We start from the raw sequence: 24290 nt of genomic DNA on the forward strand, positions 1-24290 counted from the left end.
CAATAGACGTGCGTCTGGTCGAGGCGGTATAGCCCTTCCCACGCTAGCTCTTGAGACAGGAGATACGAGGTGCTTGTCTGGCCACGAGTTGCAGACGGCACTAAGGTCTCTACTTCCGCCATGGGAGCAGGAAGCCGTCAATAGTCAGGCATCCGGTCGAGGAGTAAAATCCCTTTCCATGCCACGGCTTAGAACGGAAGACACGCTATCGTCGGTACGGCCTATTCACGTTCCGGTATCGGCACAGCGTTCCACATTTCCGCCCGGGGGGCAGGAAGTATTCTCGAGGAGGGATGCTAGCGGTGGTTTTACCTCACAAGCACGCTCACTTCCGGGGGATACTGCATATGACGATGCTAGTCAATATGGCAGCGAACTTCCGGAAGGAGAATCGGAATGCGATGATTCTGCTGTGGATAATGATACCAATTTAATCACATATTCTTACTCCAATTCTTATGAATGCATTGACTTTAGTCCCACATGCTAGATGTCGAAAAACCTCTCAAATTACCTGCCCTTAGTAGGGTGGTAACCAAGCTAAAAGCGACGCCATAGCCGTTGCTATGGCCTGACCTTGCTCGGTTACCCATAACACCCTGCGCACCACGTGAGCGCTAGCATCCGTCATGTTCATTCTCGACTTTCGACAACACACGGTGGACGTGTCCGAATTTCGCTCTCACTTTTGGCCTTCACATGCCTGCTCGTCCGTGAGACTAGCCGGTTCTTGGGGGTCTACCTGTCCGTCTACCTTTTGGTGAGATCTTTCCTTTTTACTTTTGGAATGTAAATGTTGATAGCTTTGTTTTGAACACGCACGCAGATAATTTTGTTCTGGGTGACTGTTTTCGCCGGTCTTAAAATGGCCGACAACAAAGCTAAACTGAGTGCGAGACTGGAAGGCGACAAGGCTCTTAGCCCAGTTAAGAAAGCTAAAGCTAAGGGTAAAGCCAAGAGCGTTGATTTGCCTATTATGCGGGTAGAAGATCCGTCAAATAGCACTTCGTTTGATGTTCCTATCCCTCCGAGGACGGGTTCCGTTCGCTCACAGCTCGCGTCCCCTGATGGGGGTGAGGAGCCGGGGCCTTCAGCCCTGGGCTCGTTAAAGTCCGAATTGTTTGATTTTATCTCTCAACAGTTTGCGTCTCGCTCTGGGGTCCCTCCTCTGCCTCCGGCGGTAGGGGATCCTTCCTCCCTGGCTCGGCTGGGGTCGTCGTCGTCGTCGACTCCGGCGACTCCTGCGGATGGGGGGGGTGGCCGGCCGGCCATTTTCTCTGCGCACTTGCTTGGTGCACCTGACCAGTTCGGGCCTTCCCTCTCTGCCTCTGGTAGTGCTGCGGTTGCGCTCGAACACTCTCTCCGTAAGGAGAGGGGGTCTGCTTCCTCTCTTTCTCTTCCCGCTCAGCTTGCTTTTAGCAACACTGCAGTGGGAAGTCAGCTCTCTCCCCTTGTGGGAGAGGGAGAGAGGGGGTATGGTAAGTCACAGCCTGGGCTTGGTCCCACCTTGTCCCACTGGGGGCAGGGGGCTGTGTCAGCTTCTCACTCTTTCCCACCCACTGGGCGGGACTGGGTGGGGGCTGGTGTAGCGGCTCTCCCTTTCTCGCCCGCCGGGCATGATCGGGTGTCCGCTGCTGGACTGGCGTCTCAGTCAGTGCCGCTATTGTCCACTGCTAGCAGCCGCCCCTCTCCCCAGCAGGGGTGGTGGGGCAACGGGACTACAGCAGGTTGACGGGTGGGGGCGGCCTTTCACGGTCTCGCCTCTCACTCAGTCTTACCCCTCGCAGGGTTCGCTTGCTACAGCTACGAGCCAACTCCCACCGCATGCAGCGGGCGGGGTAGCTCATACTGGCCAGACCGGTTTTGACTGTTGGGGCCAAGCGCCCGGTCAGCGGTCTACCGACAATGGGCCTGGCGCGGCTTTGTTGGGTGGCCCCCTCCCCCCGCCTTCTTGGCGGGCCTCTGTGCCTACTGTCTACCCTTCTACCCCAGTGGGGCAGGGGGGGGATGGTGGGTGGCAAGCGGGATCGGGTCACGCTTTTGTTGCTCCTGTCTCCCCTCCTGTGTACAGTGATACTGTACAGGCTGGGGATTCGGATTCTTCTGTGGAAGATGAGGAGTGTGTAGTCTTGCCTTTTGGATTTAGGCAAGCCATGAGAAGAGCGGCTTGTGTGGCAGCTCGTTACTTTCCGGAGGGGGTGGTGGATTCAGGACAGGATGTCTCTTTTCCACCTTCCGCGGCGAATGATTTTCGGCCTTCGCAGGAGAGTTCACAATCGTTTCGTTTTGTGGAATCGCCTGCCGTGGCTTATCACATGTCGCAACTTTTGGCTCGACCGGCCCCTCAGGGCAGCGGTCTGTCGCCAACTCCTTTCCCTTTGTTGCATGCTCATGATACAGCGCCTGCCTCAGCCGATCCATGGCTAGCGTCAAACGCGCAGGCCACTGCTTTTTCGCCGTTAGTGCAGAAAAAGCTGGACTGGAATGTGAAGTCAAGGAACTTTGTTCAGACTTTTGCTTTGCCGAGGGCAACTTTGCCAATTCCGCCGGAGTTGCTTGCCTTGTTGCCAAAGCAACCTTCTGCTAAAGAAGGGGTCTCGTTCTCGGACGCTTCTCTCTCTTCTCTGGAGGAGATTGGGCGTCTTGATCTGGAATTGGCTTCTATGGCAGAGTCTTTGCTTCGAGCTCTTACTCGAGCTGTGGCTGGCTCTTTGGAGCCGTTTAGACTCAGGGAAGACGCCTCAGCCAGTGACATCTCCATACTGCTTGCTGCTTTGGGGATGGTGAATTCTGAGAGGATGAGCATTTCAGCGAGGCTGTATGCTCATGCTGTCTTTTCACGGCGTGATTTGCTGCTTTCTCAAGCAGGTTTTTCCCAGCAGTCCACGGTGGACTCGCTTCGTTCCTCGCCTTTTGTTGAGGGCTCTCTCCTGGGTAGCGTAGCCCTGGATGCAAGGCAGCGGGAAGTTCAGGAGGCTAAAGACAGACATCTCGTTGGGATTTCGTTTAAAATCCCAAAGAAACCTCAGTCTTCTTCTAAGCCTATCTGGAACAAGAAGCAGCACAACGCCTCTCGTCCTAAGGAACAGGGAGATAAGGGCGCACCAGCAAAGGGTGCTCCTTATCCTAAGAAACCCTCGTTCGGGAAGGGGAGGGGTGGGGCTCGAAAGCCCTCCCCCCAATGAGGCTCTCCCGATCACATCACCCCTGTTCCCCCCACTGTTGTGGTGGCGGGGGGCCCCACCAGGGCCATTTCCATGTGGCAGGCGTTAGTGCACAGCCAATGGATTTTGCGGGTGGTGCGATCGGGATTCCGGCTGTTGTGGGAGGGGGAAAAGGCTCCCTTGACCAGGGTTCCTCCTCCCTTTCGTTTTCCGGCCAGCCTAGAGGCCAGAGCGGCCATAGAGACAGAGATCACGTCTCTTTTGGCCAAAGAGGCTATAGAGGAGATTGTGGATCACTCCTCGCCGGGGTTTTACGGACGCCTGTTTGTTGTGCCCAAGGCGTCAGGCCGCTGGAGGCCTGTTCTCGATCTTTCGGTCTTGAACAAGTTTCTGCGGAAGATCAAGTTTCGTATGGAAACGCCAGCTTCGGTCAGGGAGGCCCTACGCCGGGGAGATTGGGTGACTTCGGTGGATTTGACGGACGCCTACTTTCATATCCTTATGTATCAAGTGGACAGAAAGTGGCTCCGGTTCCGCTGGGGTCATCGGATCTTTCAATTCAGGGCTCTGCCCTTCGGGCTGTCCCTGGCCCCGTGGGTTTTCACTTTGGTGATCAGACAGTTGGCCGCTCTGATCAGGCAAAGAGGTATTCGTCTACGGACGTACCTCGACGACTGGTTGATTCTGAGTCAGAGTCAATCAGTGTGCCTCTTGAACACTCAGGTAGTGTTGAACCGGGCTCTGAGCCTGGGGTTCTCTGTGAACCAAGCGAAGTCGGAATTGACTCCCTCGCAGAGGTTTGTTTACCTCGGTATGGCGTTCGACACTGTCGCTTGGACGGTCCGGCCTACGCAGGAGAGGATTCAGAAGCTTCATGCTCTCATTTCGGCCGTGGCTGGCAGCCAGCAGGCTTCGGTGAGGGTCCTTACCTCGATTCTGGGCCAAATGGAATCTATGGCAACTGGTCCCCTTAGGGAGGGTGTACAAGAGGCCTTTCCAGGCTGCGCTCAGCTCTCTCTGGGAGCCGGCTTCGCAGGATTGGGACAAAATCGTCTCCACGCAGGGATGGTTCAGTCACGCGACGGCTCGGTGGCTGGACCTAGACTGGATCTCTCAGGGGGTCCCCATCTCTCTGCCCCCTCCGGACATAGACCTGTTTACGGATGCGTCTATGGCCGGGTGGGGGGCCCACATCGGGGGCCAGGCGGCCTCCGGTCTTTGGACTCAGGCCCAGCGTCTTTGGCATATCAATCGCCTGGAGTTGGAGGCTGTTTCCCTCGGTTTGCTTGCGTTTCTCCCTCTGGTGGGCGGCAGACATGTCCGGTTGCACACGGACAATACCACTGTCGCTGCCTACATCAACAAGCAGGGAGGAGCTCGGTCGTTTTCCCTGTCAGACAGGGCGTGCGAGGTTCTGGTGTGGTGCCACTCGCATCGGATCATGATCTCAGCAGAGTTCCTGCCGGGCAAGCTCAACGCTCTGGCGGATGCGCTCAGCAGGTCCTCTCAGGTGTTGCACACCGAATGGACGATCACTCACGGGGCGCTCCAACGCCTGTGGGCACAGGTGGAGAAGCCCATGATCGATCTATTTGCAACGAGATTTTCAAAGAGACTTCCCATCTTCGTGTCTCCCTTTCCGGACACGGAAGCTTGGGCAAGCAATGCGTTGGAGATCTCATGGAGCGGCCTTCAGGCCTACGCATATCCTCCCTTTCCTCTACTCAGCAGAGTGGTGAGGAAGGCCGAGCTGGATCGTCCGGAGCTCCTGCTGCTGGTAGCCCCCTGGTGGCCTTCCCAGCAGTGGTTTCCAGATCTGCTGTTGCTGGCAAAAGGGGTTCCGATCCCTCTAAATCTAGTGCGGGGAGAGCTCGTTCAGCCAAGAACAGGCATCCCGCACAGAGACCCGCAGGCCCTGCGCCTACACGTTTGGAGACTGTGAGGTCGGAACTGCGGAAATCTGGCGCTTCAGACTCTACGCTGGATTTGGTTTTTAAGGCGCATAGGTCCTCGACTGCGTCTGTGTATGCTTGCCATTGGGCCGCCTGGGCCAAGTGGTGTAGGGAGACGGGGGTCAATGCTGTGGCCCCGCGCTCGTTACAGGTGGCAAATCATCTTTCTTTTTTGTCTGCTCAGGGCAGTTCGGCCTCTGCTTTGAGAGTCCGGCGTTCTGCTATATCTGCTACTCTGAGACAGATAGGCAGATTGATTAACGTTAACGGAGTGATTGCTAGTGTGATCAAAGGGGCCGCTCTCCAGGAAGCGCAGAGACGGACCTCTGTCCCGGCATGGGACTTATTTTTGGTTTTAGAATATTTGCGGTCTGCGGCGTTTGAGCCTTTGCAGGCTGCTAGCCTGACTGATTTAACACGCAAGACGGTTTTTCTGCTTCTTCTGGCTACTGCTCGGCGAGGCAGTGAGATACATGCCTTGTCGGGTCTGTCGGAAGACATAGCGTTTGAGCGCGATGGTTCAATGTCGCTTCATTTCCGGCCTGGCTTTCTCGCGAAAAATCAAAAGCCAGGTCAATCCCCGCCCGTGGTCCGAGTCCCCCCGCTTGGGACTATCCTAGCTTCGCACGATCCGGACTTAGCTAACTGTCCAGTTAGGGCCTTGAAGTCTTACTTGGCTCGCACTCAGTTGGTTAGGGCCAAAAGCCAAAAACTTTTGTTCATTTCATTGAACACGAAATATGACAGGGACATATCGAAATTGACCCTTACAAGATGGGTGGCAACCCTCATTAGACGAGCATATGAGTGGTGGCTCTCTCAGGAGAGGGGGGGGCGTTCAGTCCTTCCTCTGACATCAGCTCGAGTACATGAGGCCAGAGCCTGGGCGTCCTCTGTGGCCGTCTTACGTTCAGGGCGATTAAGCGATGTCTTGCAGACAGCTTACTGGAAGTCAGACGATGTCTTCATCAGCTTCTACCTTCGTGACATCTCTTGCACGCGACTGGATGGCTCCAGTGCTTTGCCGGCTTTGGTGGCTGCAGGGCAGGTGCTTGCAAGGACATAAGTAAGTTCCCTCCGCCTTTAGGAGGAATCTGCATTCATAAGAATTGGAGTAAGAATATGTGATTAAATCGAAAATTTTTAATTAAATTTTGATTTAATATAATATACTTACCCAATTCTTATAGTTAATACCCTCCCATCCGTCCCCGCTGGATTATGTCCTTGGGGGTTTGTTTGACTAATAGTCTCGAATGAACATGACGGATGCTAGCGCTCACGTGGTGCGCAGGGTGTTATGGGTAACCGAGCAAGGTCAGGCCATAGCAACGGCTATGGCGTCGCTTTTAGCTTGGTTACCACCCTACTAAGGGCAGGTAATTTGAGAGGTTTTTCGACATCTAGCATGTGGGACTAAAGTCAATGCATTCATAAGAATTGGGTAAGTATATTATATTAAATCAAAATTTAATTAAAAATTTTCGATTTCCGGTTACCAGCCAAGCTATACCAAGCGATAGCAACAGCAGCTCAGGTAGCCGCAAGGTATTTTTTGAGGAAGGAGTGGTGTCAGCAACAAACTTGTCTGCACCACCACCTTCTGCTGTCAGAGATTTTCGCTCAACACAGGGGGAAAACAAACTTTTAGTTTCATGATCTCCCTCAGTGGCGTATGAGGCTAAGTTTTCCGGCTACCACACAAGCTTCCCCATGCAGTAGCATTGGCGGCACAGGTAGCTTCAAGTGACTTTGAGGAAGGAGTGGTAGCGAGTTGTCTGCACCACCTTCTTCTGCTGTCAGAATTTCGCTCAACTTAGGGAGAAAAACAAACCTAAGTTTCGTGAATCTCCCATAGTGGTGGCGAGAGGTCTAAGATTCTGGCTAAGAATTCCCGGTCGGGATATGTGCTTTTGGACACAGTGCCTCTGCTTACAGCGCACAGTCCGGCACCAGAGTTAGCGGGCCGGAAGTTCGGGTTGAACCCTATGCCACGCAATCTCTTGGACACTTTTCTCTACCACGAGCTCCACTTCCGGTGACACCGGAGTTTAGTGACGCTCAGGGAGGATAGCTATAGTAAGGACACAGCTGTCCCTTATATAGAGTCCTCCCTTGTGGCACTGGAAGAGACAGGGAGATTTAACCTTGAGTTAGCGTCTTTTTCGGAAACGCTGCTTCGTTCTTTCTCCCGTTCTATCGTTACGTCCCTGGAACTGTTGAGTTTCGACAGGACGTAAAGACGCTGCTCGCTACTTTGGCCAAGTCTCAGCCGAGCAAATGCGTTTTTCTGCGCATTTTTTATGCACGCGCGGTGCACGCTCGCAGGTTAGCGCTTCTCTTGGGTTCCATCATCCAAGACAAAGCCGCGCTTGAGGCTATCAAGTTATCCCCTTTCACGGAGGGTGCATTGATGGTACAGCCGTCGCTCGACGCGCTCCACAAGTGAACCCGGGACGATCGGGATTTACCTATAGCCAAGATAGCGTAACACGGCTTTCCTAAGCCTCAGAGCAGGAGCTACGGATCGCCTAAACCTTCCGCCTCTTCTGTATAGGGGCAGTTCAGCTCACTACAACTCTTCTCCACGAGGACGGAGAAGATTCTTCATGGGGCGTGACGCAAGCTACACCCCCTATGTTGTGTCCCCGAACCACTAGCCCATGCAACCACCACGCCTTTGTGGCAGGCGGCCTGTCACGGGCACTTACACTTTGGTTGCTAATGCGATCAGTCGGTGAATAGTGGGTATAGTGCGTTCGGGATTCAGGCTACACTGGAAGGAGGGATAGGCTTCCCTAACCAGTGCGCCACAGCTGTCAAGTTTCCTGTCCTACGGAAGCAAGACAGCGATACAAGTACTTTTGTCTCCTCTGAATAGATTTCTGAAACAAATCAAATTCACAATGGAGACACCCGCATTAGTCCGAGACACACTCAGACCAGAGACTGGGTGACGTCAATCCTTGGACTCTACGTCAGACAGTTTACGGCTAGCTTCAGGCGATAGCCTCTTTGTTTAAGGATAAACGGCTTCACAGTCGCATTTCAGCGACTATTGCCGGACAACTTGAAGCACTGTCTAACCTTCCAAGTTTTTCACTTAAGTATTACGAACAGAACTAAGGTCACCATTTTGTGGCTACCCTTATGTTCGGCACTAAAGCTTTCCGCAGTTGGGGATCTTTTTCCCGGACACGTACAATTGAAATGCGGGTTTGGCATTTAATGTTAAAACACACACCTTCTGGTTCAGTGTTTTAACTCCAGCTTTACGCCTCTCAGGGCCTTTTCTACCGCGAGTTATCAAACTACACTCTCTCGTAGTCTTCCCAGCGGTGGCCCTTGGTTTTGCATATTTGACTTTGCGCCAGGAGCTTCTCCTACTTCGCAAATAGTACTCTTTGCCTCTAGATTGAGCCAACGAAGGCTCAATCACGGAGCTTCGGGTTCTGGGATACAGCTTCGGATGTATACTCAGTTCCCTCCGCATGGTTTCTAACGACTTTTTTTAGTCCGAGTCACTTCTGCACTTGGGCAGAAGTAATTTTGGGCTTACCTTTAACCCCGGGGATATCGAACTTCAGGTTACCAGTACTTGAAGTACCAGTTAATGGAACCTTGGCTATACAGGGACCTCTTTTACAGAGCCACTTATTTTCTTTCCAGTCTTCTTTCCTTGAGGATTTTGTTTTTCCCAAGGTTTCAGAAATAGCTACATGTAATGCCTCTAGCCATACAGCCATCGGCAATTAAAACTCGTAAGACGCTCACTCACTCCTCCCTTGGGACGGGATTTGTTGGGAGCATGGTCTGAGAGCGGATCGGTTTTTCCCGATACCCAGTCGGTCTTCCCCGATTGCGGGCTGGTTGGCACTATACTAACAGGCAATCAGGTTTTCAATACTCCTGATTTTTCGCCCCTGCTTTGCAACCAGGAAAAGTATACCGCTTCTTACAGTTGTGGCTTAGAATTAGTCTTCAGTGCACAACCTAAGGTTGCAACACAGTCTTTTCCGATCACCGAGGTTAACAACTATTGAGCCCGGTTTCTGCCGGGATGGGTACCGTTTGGAACACGGGCTCGGCAGGCAATCTCTTTAACATTCAAACTGCGGCCTTACGGCTTCAGCTATTGTACTGTCATTTACTCAAACACAACAGCAGCAGTACTTCGCTCCCTAGAGGGTTACACTGCCGTCACCGGAGTTTCCCCTTTCCTTCAAGCCACTGCTTAGGGACTGGGGTACATTGTTCTCACTGTTACCAGTCCCGTAGCCATTGAGGACAACCGTTGTTCTCTCTGGAGCTTGACTTACTCTCTGTTTTTCATTCCTTTCTCTGAAAGGATTAGTGACATTCTGTCACACTCTCGCAAACGGGGCCTTCCTCTCCACTATTAAGTCTTTTGAGACAAGGTGGAAAGGAAAAGGGGGGGGGGGGGGGGACATGTTCGTTCTCGGACAGTTCTCCTTTGGGCTCCTTCCAGTCTGTGCGAGGTAGAGCATGGACATACTCGTAGGCCTCACCTGATTTAGACTTTGTTTCTCTCTAATCTTATCAGCGTGTCTTTCTTAGCTCGCAGTATAAGGTTACAGGTCTCCCTTTACAGAGAGACCATGGGCTAGGTAACAAAAGGGCACAGCAGGACAGGTCCTAGTCTTTTGTTATTGGAGTTTCTATGCTCCACAGATTTTGAACCGCTTCAGTCCGCTCTTCTTCATTAATCTGACGTGTGAAACGCTTTCTACTTTGCTTCTAGCTATGTCACACAGAGGTAGCGAGGTTCACGCACTCACTCGGGAGACGTAGTATTCGATAGAAATGTTCTATCTTATTCATTTACGGCCAGACTTCTTAGCCATGAATCAGAAGTCAGGATAACCATCTCCGATGGTCTAAGTTATTCCTCTTTATAGGATTCTCACTGTAGGCGATCCAGTCTTATGAATCTGACCGGTTAGATCACTATGCTCCTTACTGGCTCATACAAGGAGTTGAGATCACAACAAAAGCTACTCTCATCGTCTTTGTACACAAAGAGGGATAAGGACATAGCTATGTTGGTTCTACAATCACGAGGATTATCTTAAGTCCTTGACTCCTTCTCCTGGAGATCTGATGATGTTTTTGATCAACTTTTACCTGCGCGACAATTCCATTGCGCGGCAGGACAGTACCAAGGCCCTGCCAGCTATGGTAGCGGCAGGCCAATTGTTGTCTAGTTCATAGGTGAGCATCCCACCACCTTAATTAGCAATCTGCTATATATGAATTGGGATAAGATATGTAATTTAATCGAAAATTTTTGGTTAAATTTTCATTTGATTAATATACAGTCGAACCCACCTAAAACGAACACGCTAGTTACGAATTTTGACTTATAACGTATTAGTTTTAAGTTCCCAACTGAATACCTCTTTCTTCATGCTTAAAAAAAATGCTTGAAACGAATTCTTTGTAACGAATTTATGCTTATAACGAGCACTTTTTGGATTCCCAAGCATGCATAATGTCTGTAATTTACTCACGCTTATGACGAAATCTTTAAACTCGTCCCGAGATGACATACCATATCATTTGCATAACGAACCCCTCTTTTAACAAACACGTTTTCATCGCCCCAGAGCCGCTTTGTCTCTAAAAGTCACAAGGCTACAAGGATCTGCATGTGAGGCAGATCAAAGGCAGGTCCATTGTGATGGCTGGGTGGCCTTTATAGACACTGACCTTCTTCCCAGGGGTCAATGACCCAGTTTTAGCTATGAGAGGTGGTTCCCCTTTCATATGAGAGAGGAAACACTTCCTGCACCCGGGTCAGTGACCGAGTTTAACCTCTGGGGAGTTTAACCTATGGGGCGGTCTCTTTGATGTCTTGAGAGGAAACTTGGCCAGGGTAGTACATGCACCAGAACTGGTGGACACCATGAAATCGGAGATTGATCAGAATGTACATGTACATGCTTTTACACGACTTTTTAAATTTTACTTCTAAAATTGTGACAGTAAAAAAATCAATCAATTCTCTTAATGCGAATTTCGGTTAAGACGAACTTATTTCCCGATCCCAAGTGATTCGTCTTAAGCGAGTTCGACTGTACTTACCCAATTCATATACAGTCCCTCCCGCCTACCCCGCTTTAGTTTCCCTAAAAATATATTGGGGTGCTTCGAGCGAATGAATTTACAAGATGGCGGCGGGAGCATGCGTGCTCAGTGCATGCTGGGAGGGTATCCCGGTCATGACGTCATTATGACGGTCAAGGCTGTTCTATTTTTAGGGTACTTCCCCCCTTTCCAGGGTGAGCGTAGTTTCAGCGTCCTAGTACTAAACTGAAGTAAATTGCTATATATGAATTGGGTAAGTATATTAATCAAATGAAAATTTAACCAAAAATGTTCGATTCAGTGTGGGTGTGATGGTATTAAGGACAAAGTTCAGCTGAAGCACGTGTTTTTCTGCATACAGTCTGTTCTTGTTTTTGTTTACAGCCATGTTTGATGAACTGATGTCATCAGCTGTCACAGGAAAAAATGCAACATTGACAGAGAGCTCAAAGTCAGTCCTGGAAATGGTTGACATTCCAACTGACATTGGGGACAAGGTATGTGCTCACATTTTGTAGTACATGTACATGCAGGGTTATTGCCATAGGTACTTTCTTTTTCAAATGTACTGAAATTGTCACAACAGTTTTGGCAATTTTTATAAGTTTAAGGCAAGCTAGACGTCACCTTTTCCCAACTGTTAAAAGGTTCAGCTTCTCTGCTGAAATAAAGGAAAAGTTCATTGATTTTGAATCAGTTAAGGCGTTCAGCGGACTGGAGACGCCAAAGGACATCCTTGCCAATAATCGTCACAACAGATACTTAATAATAAAGATGAGGTTTGCGTCCTGTTAGTGATATTCAAGCCATTACCTGAAGTTTGTTTGTTTCTTCTGGCAGGTGTTGAGCCTTGATGGAGGAGGTATTCGAGGCCTCGTGCTGATTCAGATGCTGATGGAGATAGAGGCAGCCATAGGTCGACCCATCAGGGACTGCTTTGACTGGATCGGTGGGACCAGCACTGGCGGAATTCTAGCCCTTGGTATTGCTAAAGGTGAGCATCAGAAACAAAAAGGAAAGGCAAAGAGTATTTAATAATAACCGGACATTTTTAAGTGCCTAACCTATGGCTCTGGGCTGTTTACAAAAGAACATATACAGAATAGAACAATTAAATGTACAACCTACATAAAACAATTAACCATACGGACAAAAATCCCCACATGTACTGTTCACACAATATTCACATACGCTATACACAATATATATATATATATATATCCCATGACCTCCCTTCTTTGTCTCTGTTACTTCAGTATGGGTATATATGTTGTATTTTTACAGCTCAATAAATACATCATGGACTCCAAAAAATATATGATAGTGCAGATTCCGATTTGGGCAAAGAACTACGTTCCTCCCGACCTTTGACCTCGCGCCGAACAATGTGACACATTTGTATGTTCCAAAATCGTATCGCACGGCTTAGAAAACCATATCAGTTGCACGCAAACATGAATCTCGGAACTGATCTGATGTATGGGATGCAATAAACAAACGTTTCTTTCATTATGAAAGCAATGCAGGTCGAAAAAAACGAACATTCAGCTTACAAGATACACAGATGCTAGCGAACGATCGAACCTCTGTTTGCTATCCGTGTGTCGACAAGCATCGCTACCATAGGAATAATCCCAAAAAGAATATGCAACACAACAGAAAGAAAATGTGTTCCCTCAATACTGTTTCGAACGTTTTCTCCGTGTCCCTGTCTACTGCAGACCGGTTTACAAGAACAACAAGAGGCGAAGCTATCAAGGCTCACGTAAGAAATCGACAAACAGTAACACAAACTCAATCACTCCGTCACACACACACACACACACACACACACACACACACACACACACACACAGAAAGAGCATAGGTGAAACTGTGCAAGAAAGCGAGACACTAGATCTAGATCTGTCTGTCTGCATGTAGCCTACGTACAAGGACACGACTGCCAACTAGTCTCGGCGCGCTCAAAATAATAATGACCGAGACTGTCAGTACTTCCTTCGCGTGACGTCTAACCCTCTTACGTCATAATGTGACGTCAATGTAATGTGACGTCTTCAAATGTTAGAGTTTCTACCACAGACATACACACGCACAGACGCACGCACGCACGCACGCACGCACGCACAGACAGACAAAGTTACGATCGCATAGGCTACACTTACGTGAGCCAAAAACCAAAACAAAACAATGTCTCCCTTGCACCCGGACAGCACACAGATAAAAACTAGAGTTTAAGCTGGCGCAACCTTAATCCAATCAGAAATATGCTTAAAGGTAGATTGTAATACACTCTTAATTGCTTTGCTGCTAAAGAGTTCTATCCGCAGTTTTATTAACCCGTGCATAACACTAGTTTGAACAGTCGAACACCACTGATCATAATGCGAATGGTTGCGAACCAAAACAAAAAAAGGAGTACCCTCCCTTGCATCGTACCAGACGACTGGTTTATCTACCGAGACGCGTCCTTTGGCTTCGCTTCGTTATCACGTATTTGCGAGCAAGTCTACTCTTTTGCCTGGCTCTGCAGTAAGTCCACATTGGCGATGAAGGTATCTAAGAACTTAACATGTGTGTATTTTTCCGTAATCCAGTCATATTCTTTCAAAATGCAATCAAGCGGCGGTGACAGACTTGGGTCCTGTTTTCCCCACATCCATACCAGTTTAGGTTCATGCAAACACACTCGCAAAACAGTTTATCACGTAGATACATTTCAAATAGGGAGCAAATGGTTAAATCTACATATGTGTTCCCTAAAATTTGCTTCTCTGTCAATAAGACTAATTGTATAATAATACGTTCGAAAAAACAACGTGGAATCGATTCTGAATCGAGTCGAGAAAGCCAAATGGGGGCCAAACCGGTTTCCCCGTTCCGCCGACCTGAAACGCAAAAGAATTGTGCGCTTCAACTAAATGGATTTCTATACGACTTCATTACTTTCTTGCAACTTATGAACCTTTACTTAAAGCTTTTAAACGGTCTGAAAGTAGTGTTACCGCGTACTTATAGATGCACTCATTCGTTTTATTTTTTTAGCGACGGTCACTTAGTTTAAGGTTGCAAAAAGGCCATGTCTCGCTGAAAACACTGTTTCACACTCCACAGATCGCAACAGTGCCGCTAGTAGTCTACACTTTGTGTTTGATGGTAGAATGGGATATACAGATTACAACACTCGTGGTTTTTTATATGGCTTGTATTTCAGTCAAGACCCAGCGGGAATATCAATCGAGAGCCACTCGCCAAAGGCTCGTGTCTCCCGATGATATTCATCCGCTGGGTCTTGACTGAAATACAAGCCATATAAAAAACCACTCGTGTTGTAACCTATACATACACACATACCCAGCGAACACTTTCAACAATCATACCAACTTTTTGGGAGAGGAGTACGTGCAGAAATGGAATGGAAAAGACATTTTATCGTTATCTTTCTCATTGTTTGTTTGCTGTCGTAACAAAAGTTTTATGTAGCAGTTGAGCTTCGTGTTCATTGCCTGTCAAGGATGAATAAAGTATCAGAGAGAGAGAGAGAGTGGCAGGGAGGGTGAGAGAGGGAGAGGGGGAGAGAGAGAGAGGACGATTAAAGATAGAGAGAGGGAGAGAAGAGAGGAGAGAGAGAGAGGATGGAGAGAGAGGATAGAGAGAGAAAGTGTGCAAATGCCTGTTCATGGAGAGAATTATAGCTAAATTATAATTGATTGAAAATACTGTACATTTTTGAAGATTGTCCATGTTAAACGAAAGAATGATATTATTGCTATTTATAACCCAATCTGTTTATGTTTAAACTGTTCAGCATCGCTCACAGTATCATACTCATAGCGAGTCATATTGTAACTGAGGTTCAAAAAAAGAAGAAGAGAAGAAAAAAGAGAAAAAGGATGAATAAAGTATTGTTATTGGTGTGCATGTGGGAATATGAGTTCTGCTGTGATATGAAAAACATGTAAATCTTTGAGTCCTGGTACGGAAAGACTATCAACAAACATCCCAGGCATATGTTGGTGCACATTTGTTTATGGCTGTATTAGTGCCTGTAGTGATGTTGGCACATCTTAGAAGAACACTGATTTATTAGAAAAAACCCCACAGTAAACACCAAGTTCCAAAGACTTTCGGGCCACGCCCTTCTTCAGTGAAATGAATGTAAGCAAACAATGACGTAAAATTCTTGATTAAAAAAAGAAAAAATCGTCATGTAAAACGTCACAGCCACACGTCATAAGTTTCGTTCTCTCTCTCTCTATTTATATCTCTCTATCCATCTCTCTCTATCCATCTCTCTCTATCCATCTATCTCTATCCATCACACACACACACACACACACACACACACTCACTCACACATGCAGGAAACAAACTGCATTTTCATCGATCCCTTAAGCACTTCCAAAAAAGGAAAGGTAGACATCCAAAGGCACAGGTAAGCCCTAAGCGATACAAATCGCGCAACACCTATCCTGAGTAGGCTTATACATTTCAGTCAAACACATTCAGGCCCTCAGGACAGTTGGTACGCAACTTATACCGCCAGAACCTCTCCCTTTGCCTTCGGATGTCCACGTTATCGACTTTGACCTGTTCAATTACGGTCACCCTCATGTCAGACAGGGAATGCTCGGGGGACCTGAAGTGTTTCGCCACCAGGGTGTCCACGTCCTTCCGAATGGTGTATGTGTGGCCATAGAACCTGCGACGGACAGTCTGACCAGTCTCCCCCACATACTGCTTGCCGTGGCACTTTTCACAGTCTATGAGGTACACTACATTAGTGGAGGTGCACGACAAGCAGTCTCTGATGTGGAAAGACTGGCCAGTAACCACACTACTGAAAGTAGTGGTGTCCCGCAGGTGACCAGCACACAACACACACCCTGGACAGGAGTGGCACCCGGCGCTGGACACTGGTGTCAAATTCTGGGAAGGTGGGAGGCCAGAGGGCATGAGGAGGTTGCGGATATTGTAGCAGTTCCTCTCTCCTACAATGGGTGGGTTTGGTACAGCTTTCTTCATCCTAGCACTGGTGTGCAACACTGGCATGAAGCTTTTCAACCAACGCCCGAGGGGAGGGTTGCTGGGGTTATGTCTGATGACGAATGGGACTCTGTCTGCTTTGGGCTGGTTACTATTGACGTACTGCAAGACAGAGTCCCTAGACCTGGCTCCCACTGTCTCTACAGCTGCGTTGATGAGACCTGTAGGATATCCTCTCTTCTCGAGTTTCCCTTTCAACTCAGTGCATCTGCTCCTGAAAGTTTCCTCATCAGAGCAGATGCGTCTCAGTCGCAGGCATTGACTGTACGGGATGCTGCGAGGACAATGGCGAGGGTGACATGAGTGGAAAGGGAGGATCATGGCCGCATCAGTGGGTTTGACATGGAGATCTGTAGTGAGGAGGCCATCTGGAGTGATAGATAAGTTCACATCAAGATAAGGGACGTTAGATCTCCCATATGAGTATGTGAACTTGATCGTAGGGTGCTGCTCGTTCAGCCACTCTATGAACTTCACCAGCTCCTCTTTCCCATGTAACCAGATGGTGATGATTTGATTTGAGAGTTCTGCAGCTTCTAAGCATATACATATATATAGTTGGCTGCTTTTCTATTGCAGCAGAGATGAGTTTATGTACACCATTGTGGAATTGGCCTCTAGGTAAAAAGTTGTCCGAATGTATATATTTGTATTCTTAGTTTGTTTGGTTTATGCTCTTCTTACTCTAAATACTCTTGCCATGAATCTCCACACTTTTTTCTGTGCAGGCTTTTCATTGGCATATATCAAAGGACTGTACGTGAGGATGAAAGATGAAGTCTTCAAAGGAGCTCGCCCCTACAATAGCGCCCTCTTTGAGACCATGTTGAAACGTGAATTTGGAGAGGAAACTGTAATGACAGACATTAAGAGTCCAAAGTAAGTCACTCTGAAAATATAGGATCGGGTATTGAAACACAATTACAGGCACACACAGGCATGCATTTTCTTTTTAATGATGTGCATCAGGCAAACACCTATATCATTGCCATCTCTACCTTCTGCAGGTTTTATGACAAGTGAGATCAACTTACTGATGACATTTTCATGTTATGTCTTCAGCCCTGTAGTACCTGGCATATAATATATTCCTTTGGTTTTATGTTTTTGATTCATCACAGCAGTATAGCCTCAGCTGCGAGTGTTGTTAGATCAAAAAGCAATGTGTAGGAAATAGCTGTCTTTGCATTAAAAACAAGTCACGTAAGGCAAAATTACTACATTTAGTCAAGCTGTGGAACTCACAGAATGAAACTGAACGTAGTCTGCCGCTAGTGCAAAAGGCAGTGAAAGTGACGAGCCTGTTTGGCGCGGTAGCGGTTGCGCTGTGCTTCATAGCACGCTTTACTGTACCTCTCTTAGTTTTAACTTTCTGAGCGTGTTTTTAATCCAAACATATATCTATATGTTTTTGGAATCGAGAACCGACAAGGAATAAGATGAAATAGTTTTTAAAACGATTTTGGAAATATAATTTTAATCATAATTTTTATATTTTTAATTTTCAGAGCTTGTTTTTAATCCGAATATAACATATTTATATGTTTTTGGAATCAGAACATGATGAAAAATAAAATAAAAGTAATTTTGGATCGTTTTATAAAAAAATAATTTTAATTACAATTTTCAGATTTGGTCATTAATTAATTTGTAAGCATCCATGCTGAAATGCAATACCGAAGTCCGGCCTTCGTCGAAGAATGCTTGGCCAAAATTTGAATCAATTTGATTGAAAATTGAGGGTGTGACAGTGCCGCCTCAACTTTTACAAAAAGCCGGATATGACGTCATAAAAGACATTTATCGAAAAAATGAAAAACACGTCTGGTGATATCATACCCAGAAACTCTCATGTAAAATTTCATAAAGATCGGTCCAGTAGTTTACTCTGAATCGCTCTACACACGCACAGACACACACACACACACACACATACACCACGACCCTCGTCTCGATTCCCCCTCCATGTTAAAACATTTAGTCAAAACTTGACTAAATGTAAAAATCAACCTGTAAGACCCAGGTGATGTTGATACTGTAGTCGAATGATCTACTTTTCAGTGAAGTGTTGATGTGTGTTTCAGAGTGATGGTCACAGCCACCCTGGCCGACAGATACCCAGCGGCTCTTCACATTTTCAGAACATATGAGCAACCTTTTGAAGAACCACACAATGACGATGAAAAAGTCAAACGATTTCCTCACTTTACACCACCTAAAGGTAAAACATAACCGCAAAACAGAGGGTGAAAACAAACCAAAAAATGAATAACAACAACAAACAATCACACAAACCAAAACGGACAAACTTATGAGAATGTCATTTGATTTGGTTTACACTGCTGTTGCATACTAATAAAAAAAAAAAGAATTATGGAGGAATGAAGTATGGTTAATGTTGTGAAAGAAAAAGTCTATAATAAGCGGTAAAACTTCAGCCCTGTTCATGAACCAAATGGAGGAAGAGATGTGTACTTTTCCTTTCTGACGCAGAACAACTGGTGTGGGAGGCAGCTCGCAGCACAGGAGCAGCTCCAACCTACTTCAGAGCTTACGGACGCTTCATGGATGGAGGTCTCATCTCTAACAACCCCACCTGTGACATGCTGACTGAAATCCATGAGTATAATGTTGGCCTTCGTATGATTGTAAGTGGTATTCATTACGTCTCTCTTGCAATCTCTCTCTCAGTCTCAATTCTTTTTTATGCCTGGCTGTCACTGATTTATTCTAGCTTACTTTTCATGGAGAAAAACCATAGATCTGCTTTGTTGGCATCCAGTTATTTGATTATGGCTTAAATAAATCTTGACTGGAAAGACCGGGTCCTTGCTACGAAAGACTGTTGTCTTTGTCCATGTTGTAATGGTTGACCGGGATGTTATTTTTTGCCTGCATCTTGGGGATGGATCTTGGGAGAAGGGGCAGAATTGGGGGTTGACTAAAAAAAAAAAGACTGAACATATTACTGAAAGGTTTGGTAAATGAGAAAAGAAGAGATGGCAGAGATATTACATGTGTTCCTGGTTCTTTCTTTTTGTCAATAAGTTGAAGAAAAACCTGTTGGTATAATTAATTAATGAAGACAACTGTTCACTCCTTCACCTTGAACTTGTTGAACAGGGTCAGGCAGACAAAGTGCGACCCTTGGGCTGTGTAGTTTCCCTGGGGACAGGGCGCATCCCAGTATCAGAGGTGAAGAACGTGGACGTGTTTCGGCCAGAAGGAATTCTGGACGCCTACCGGGCCGTGTCTGGGGCGTTGTCTCTCAGCAAGATGCTTATTGATCAGGTCAGTGATCACAGGCTTTGCTTCCCCCTTCAGTTTGTTTGTTTGTATGATACAGAAAGTCAAACATAACATGAATATACTGTGATGAACAAACAAAAATATGCCGCCTAAGAAAAACCAATGGATACAGTGAGCATTTTTTTTAAATTACTTGTTTTATTTTCTTGCATTTGTTTAATCAGTAAGTATTTCAGATTGGTTCTGTTGAAAGGCACAGATGCTCTTGAAAATGGTGGCTTATTTATATGCATTGCTATGGCCTTTTTACATTCATTACATGTACTAGCATTCTCAGTACCATTTAGTCTTCTGGAGACGCACAGCCTTATTGGTTGGTACTCTAAAAAGGAATTTAAGCTATGACTTTCATGTGAATGACTGATTTCACCATCCCCAAAACACTATGTGGTACCAGTTTTACAGAGTTTAGGTACTGCACAATGTCTAAACTTCTGTCCCTGACTGCATACCAGGGGGCCTGGTAACTAGTTGGTAGAGCACTGGGTATTTGATTCTCCGGGCATGGGTTTGAATCCAGTACAGACGGACACAGTTCAACTCTGTGTGCCGACTCAGAAATGGTATCCATTTCCCACCCCCTGTGTCATACCTGTGTCATGTAAAAGTGAAGTGCAGGTGGCTGATCACACATAAACATGCACATAGCTGCGTAGAGCAACTCTTGTTGCTGCTAGCTTCCCCCCCGAGAGGAAACGATACTATTTTTCCAGCAATGGTATAATAAAGTAATGCAAATAAAAAAATGTGAACAAGTGAAATAATGATCACTTCTTTTAACCTCTTACCCACAGGCCTCTGTGTCAGAAGGGCGAGTGGTGGATCGTGCGCGTGCTTGGTGCAGCATGATCAACGTTCCCCACTTCAGGTTCAGCCCCCAGCTGTCAGAGGACGTCGCTCTGGATTGTCACGATCACAACAAGCTCATCAACATGATGTGGGAGACTCACTGCTACATGGTCGCCAACCGACATCGCTTGCATGAGCTGGGGAATCTTATCAAGGGCTCAGATTAATTGCTGGATTTCTTGTTGGGTTTGCTTTTGATCAATTTGTTGGGTGTATGTGTGTGTTTGCATGTGTGTGAGTCCCTGTGGGTGCACGTGTATATGTGTGTGTGTGATATTTTCTCTGAGTCTTTTGTGGGTGTATGTGTAGTGTGTGTGTGTGTGTGTGGGTGTTGTACACTTTTTCAGCTAATGATGAAGACATGTCAGTTGGAAAAGAAGACTTTTGGGATTGTAGTGTGAGGTTTTCTTCTCTTTTTTTTGGTATACTTCTTTGTTGTATTATTTTACTGTTTGGGTAATCAGAATGGATCATGGAGCATTGTTTGAATTCTTTTTGTTGTTGAGAAAGATGTTAATTGTTACAGAAGGTAATTGATATAATTTTTGATATTTAGAAGTGTTTCTTCAGTTCGTGTATACGTATATCATAGTTTTCATTGATATTTTTCTAGTAAGCTGTGAGTGATATGCTGGGTTGTTTTCTTGTTCATTATTCTGTTGACATTAACTGGGATACATTATGGAGCATACATGATATTTCTTGGCATTATATTACTATTCAATGTGTTGTTTTTCATGTAATGTTTTTTTACAAGAAGAGTAATATGAGTGGTCATTGATACTAATGTCTTGATAGTTTATGTATGATTCACTGCTATTTTACCAGTGAAGTGTAAGAAAAAGAACTGGTGTCACTTGTACTGGAGTTTAACAGGGCTTGGCTAAGGTACACAAGTCTCGGTTTGGAATTTTTGTAAAACGATTATGGGACCAGAAGAATGCATAGTTCACAAAGACTGACCCGTTTTTACACCACTTTGTAGACTTTTACCAAGTGTAGAAAGCACCATGCAAGGACAACGTTTCTCATGCACATAGTTTTCCGCACACGATATAGTTTCCTACAAGTTAGAAAATTGTCTGGGCATTATTTCTAAAGGGTAACTTACAAATATGTATATATGTAAGACTGAAACCAAAGAAGGTTGCAGCAATCGGTATGTCTAATTTTTTTAAGATTTATTTTTTATTAATTTTCTTGGAGTGGATTTGGCCTATCCTTAGAAAGCAAGCAATGTGAGTGGCATTAAGTTCTCATCTATGCATCATTGTTTCGACAACAGCTGATATTTGCGTTATGATACCTCTTGGTTGTGTTTTTGTGTGTGTGGTTTTTAAATTTGAATCAGTGACTGGCTATTCTTTGGGTGGTGTAATAGAAGACTGACACTTAATCCTTACACTGGTGAAATTCTGTAACACAGTCATGTTACATAGCCACTGGTGAATTAACGGAGAGAAAAATAAAGAAAACCGGTCATATAGGTTTTCGCATCCATGGGAGGAAATCGGAACCGACCAAACAGACTGAGCCAGTAGCGCGAAATGTGTTGTGACAACCAGGTGACAGTATACGTAAAGTAGTGCAACATATGTTGCGACAACCAGCCTAAGGGTTAAAGCAGGTATCAGACTTTGAGCGGAGTGGGGGGCGGATAGGAGTGGGTCAGGTGTGGTATTTCTGCAGACATAGTTGCGGTATAAACACAGATTAAAGTCAGACTGTTTTGCCATTCTGTTCACCATTAAGAGTTTGTAAAATATGCTTTAACATTACCCTTGCAAACTTTAATGCAAGTTTGGGTACAACTGTACAAATAATCCTGTGCATATTTGCCAAAATGTTGTGTATTCCATTCCTTGTGAAGTTTTAAGACTCAAGCCTCAGTAGAGTTGTGGATTTTTGTCTACTACAGTGGCATCCTCAATGAAAAGTGAACTGTTATTACTGTACAAACTTGTGATGCAGGATCTATTCCGATGTGTACAACCAGCTGGTTTTGTGGTGACATTTTTGTTGCCCACTACAGTATCAATATCTTTCATTTCTGTCATATATGACTGTGATAGATGATGAAGTAATCCAACCAATACTTCATCAGAGCGGGAAAAGAAATGTTGATTGTCATTGTATACATGTAAGACTCAGTGTTCTACTTGCACTTTGTTTATCGGGAAGGATATTGGTATAATACCTTATACACCTAAGATGCCATTGCCTTACTCTCGAGGAACATGAAGGCGGCCTATGTCAGTAAATGGTAACCAATTGAAGTTAAAAAAATAAAGGCATATACCCAGGCCGTTCATTACACAAGGAGTCTTATTTAAGAGTTTGAGAACTTGCAGATGTCTTCTTCTTCATCTGATTCCTCAGGTAATCCTTTTACAGTGCAACTACCCTCACTGGTTGGTGCGACTATAAGGTCCCTAAGAGTGAAAAATAAAGTAGATAGTGTACCTTTGAAAATAAATGTATAAAAAACTTTACTCATTTGAATTGTCTTCTTCTTCTTGTCGATCACACTCATTTGAATTGTAAATATATAACTGTTTCCTTCATGATATTATTATTATTATTATTATAAGCTTATATAGCGCGAACCACAATTAACTGTGCTCTCCGCGCTTTACATATTAATTTCTGCTGTTTGAAATGGAATATTTTACAGACAGACATTTTTTACACACAATATATAACGCATTCACATCGGCCAGTACACCTCAAGCCATTACGGCGAATATTTACTTTTCACGACCTATTATTCCAAGTCAAACGGGTATTTGGTGGACATTTTTATCTATGCCTATACAATTTTGCCAGGAAAGACCCTTTTGTCAATCGTGGGATCTTTAACGTGCACACCCCAATGTAGTGTACACGAGGATATGTATTCTCCATAAAATGTATATATGCTGTTCTTGACTTTTGTAATTCACTGGCTGTGAAAAGTATTGATATGATTGGCATAGATGTAGCTGATGCACACTGAGTAAATTTGATGCACTGATCCAAGAATTCCTGTCAGTTTTTACAATGGGACCATGGTATAGCATGCGATTCATAATGTAACATTTTTTCAACCTTTTTTGGTACAGTCGAACCCGCCCTTGTGACCAACCTCTCAAAAGCAATCAATCAATCAATCAATGAGGCTTATATCGCGCATATTCCGTGGGTACAGTTCTAGGCGCTCTGCAGTGATGCCGTGTGAGATGAAATTTTATACGGCCAGTAATTGCAGCCATTTCGGCGCATAATTACCTTTCACGGCCTATTATTCCAAGTCACACGGGTATAGGTAGACAATTATTAACTGTGCCTAAGCAATTTTGCCAGGAAAGACCCTTTTGTCAATCGTGGGATCTTTAACGTGCACACCCAATGTAGTCTGCACACAAAGTTGACTCTGAAATAAATTTCCGCCGAATCTGGGATCGAACTCACGCTGACAGCGGCCAACTGAATACAAATCCAGCACGCTACCAACTGAGCTATATCTTCGCCAATCATCTGCCCATGCACAGCGACCATCCCATGGATCCTAGATAAGTTTTTCTTCTATAAAATTCACCCACCATAGAGACCACCTGTCTAATAACCACTTTTTGTTGGTCCCTTTGGTGGTCTTTATAAATAGGTTTGACTGTCGTAAACTTTATATAACATGGTTCATACCTAGCAAATATATTGTTACTGTGTGTCTTGTATTTTAAATCACTTTTAAAATTTGTCTTCCTAAAACCTTCATTTTTATCTTGAAAGACCACTTTTCAGTCTTCAAATGGCTTTAAGTTACAAGTAACTTTCTCATTCTCACCTTTTGCAGTAACAGTAAGCTGTTCTTAGAAAGATCACT

At 45.6% G+C, this 24290-nt stretch overlaps 1 protein-coding gene across 1 annotated transcript in view; it reads left to right on the forward strand.

The window, feature by feature from the left end:
• The window catches only part of LOC138959377 (85/88 kDa calcium-independent phospholipase A2-like), a 38613-nt gene extending 15693 nt beyond the window's left edge, over positions 1 to 22920 (forward strand). The window contains exons 11-17 of the mRNA XM_070330816.1: positions 11609 to 11721; positions 12065 to 12218; positions 16999 to 17149; positions 18355 to 18491; positions 18764 to 18918; positions 19394 to 19561; positions 20374 to 22920. Of these exons, the coding sequence (XP_070186917.1) occupies positions 11609 to 11721; positions 12065 to 12218; positions 16999 to 17149; positions 18355 to 18491; positions 18764 to 18918; positions 19394 to 19561; positions 20374 to 20595 (1100 nt within the window). The 3' untranslated portion in view covers positions 20596 to 22920. The remainder of the gene's footprint in view (positions 1 to 11608; positions 11722 to 12064; positions 12219 to 16998; positions 17150 to 18354; positions 18492 to 18763; positions 18919 to 19393; positions 19562 to 20373) is intronic.
• The last annotated feature ends 1370 nt before the right edge of the window (positions 22921 to 24290 follow it).

Source organism: Littorina saxatilis, linkage group LG2 (assembly GCF_037325665.1).
Source record: "Littorina saxatilis isolate snail1 linkage group LG2, US_GU_Lsax_2.0, whole genome shotgun sequence".
NCBI lineage: Eukaryota > Metazoa > Mollusca > Gastropoda > Littorinimorpha > Littorinidae > Littorina > Littorina saxatilis.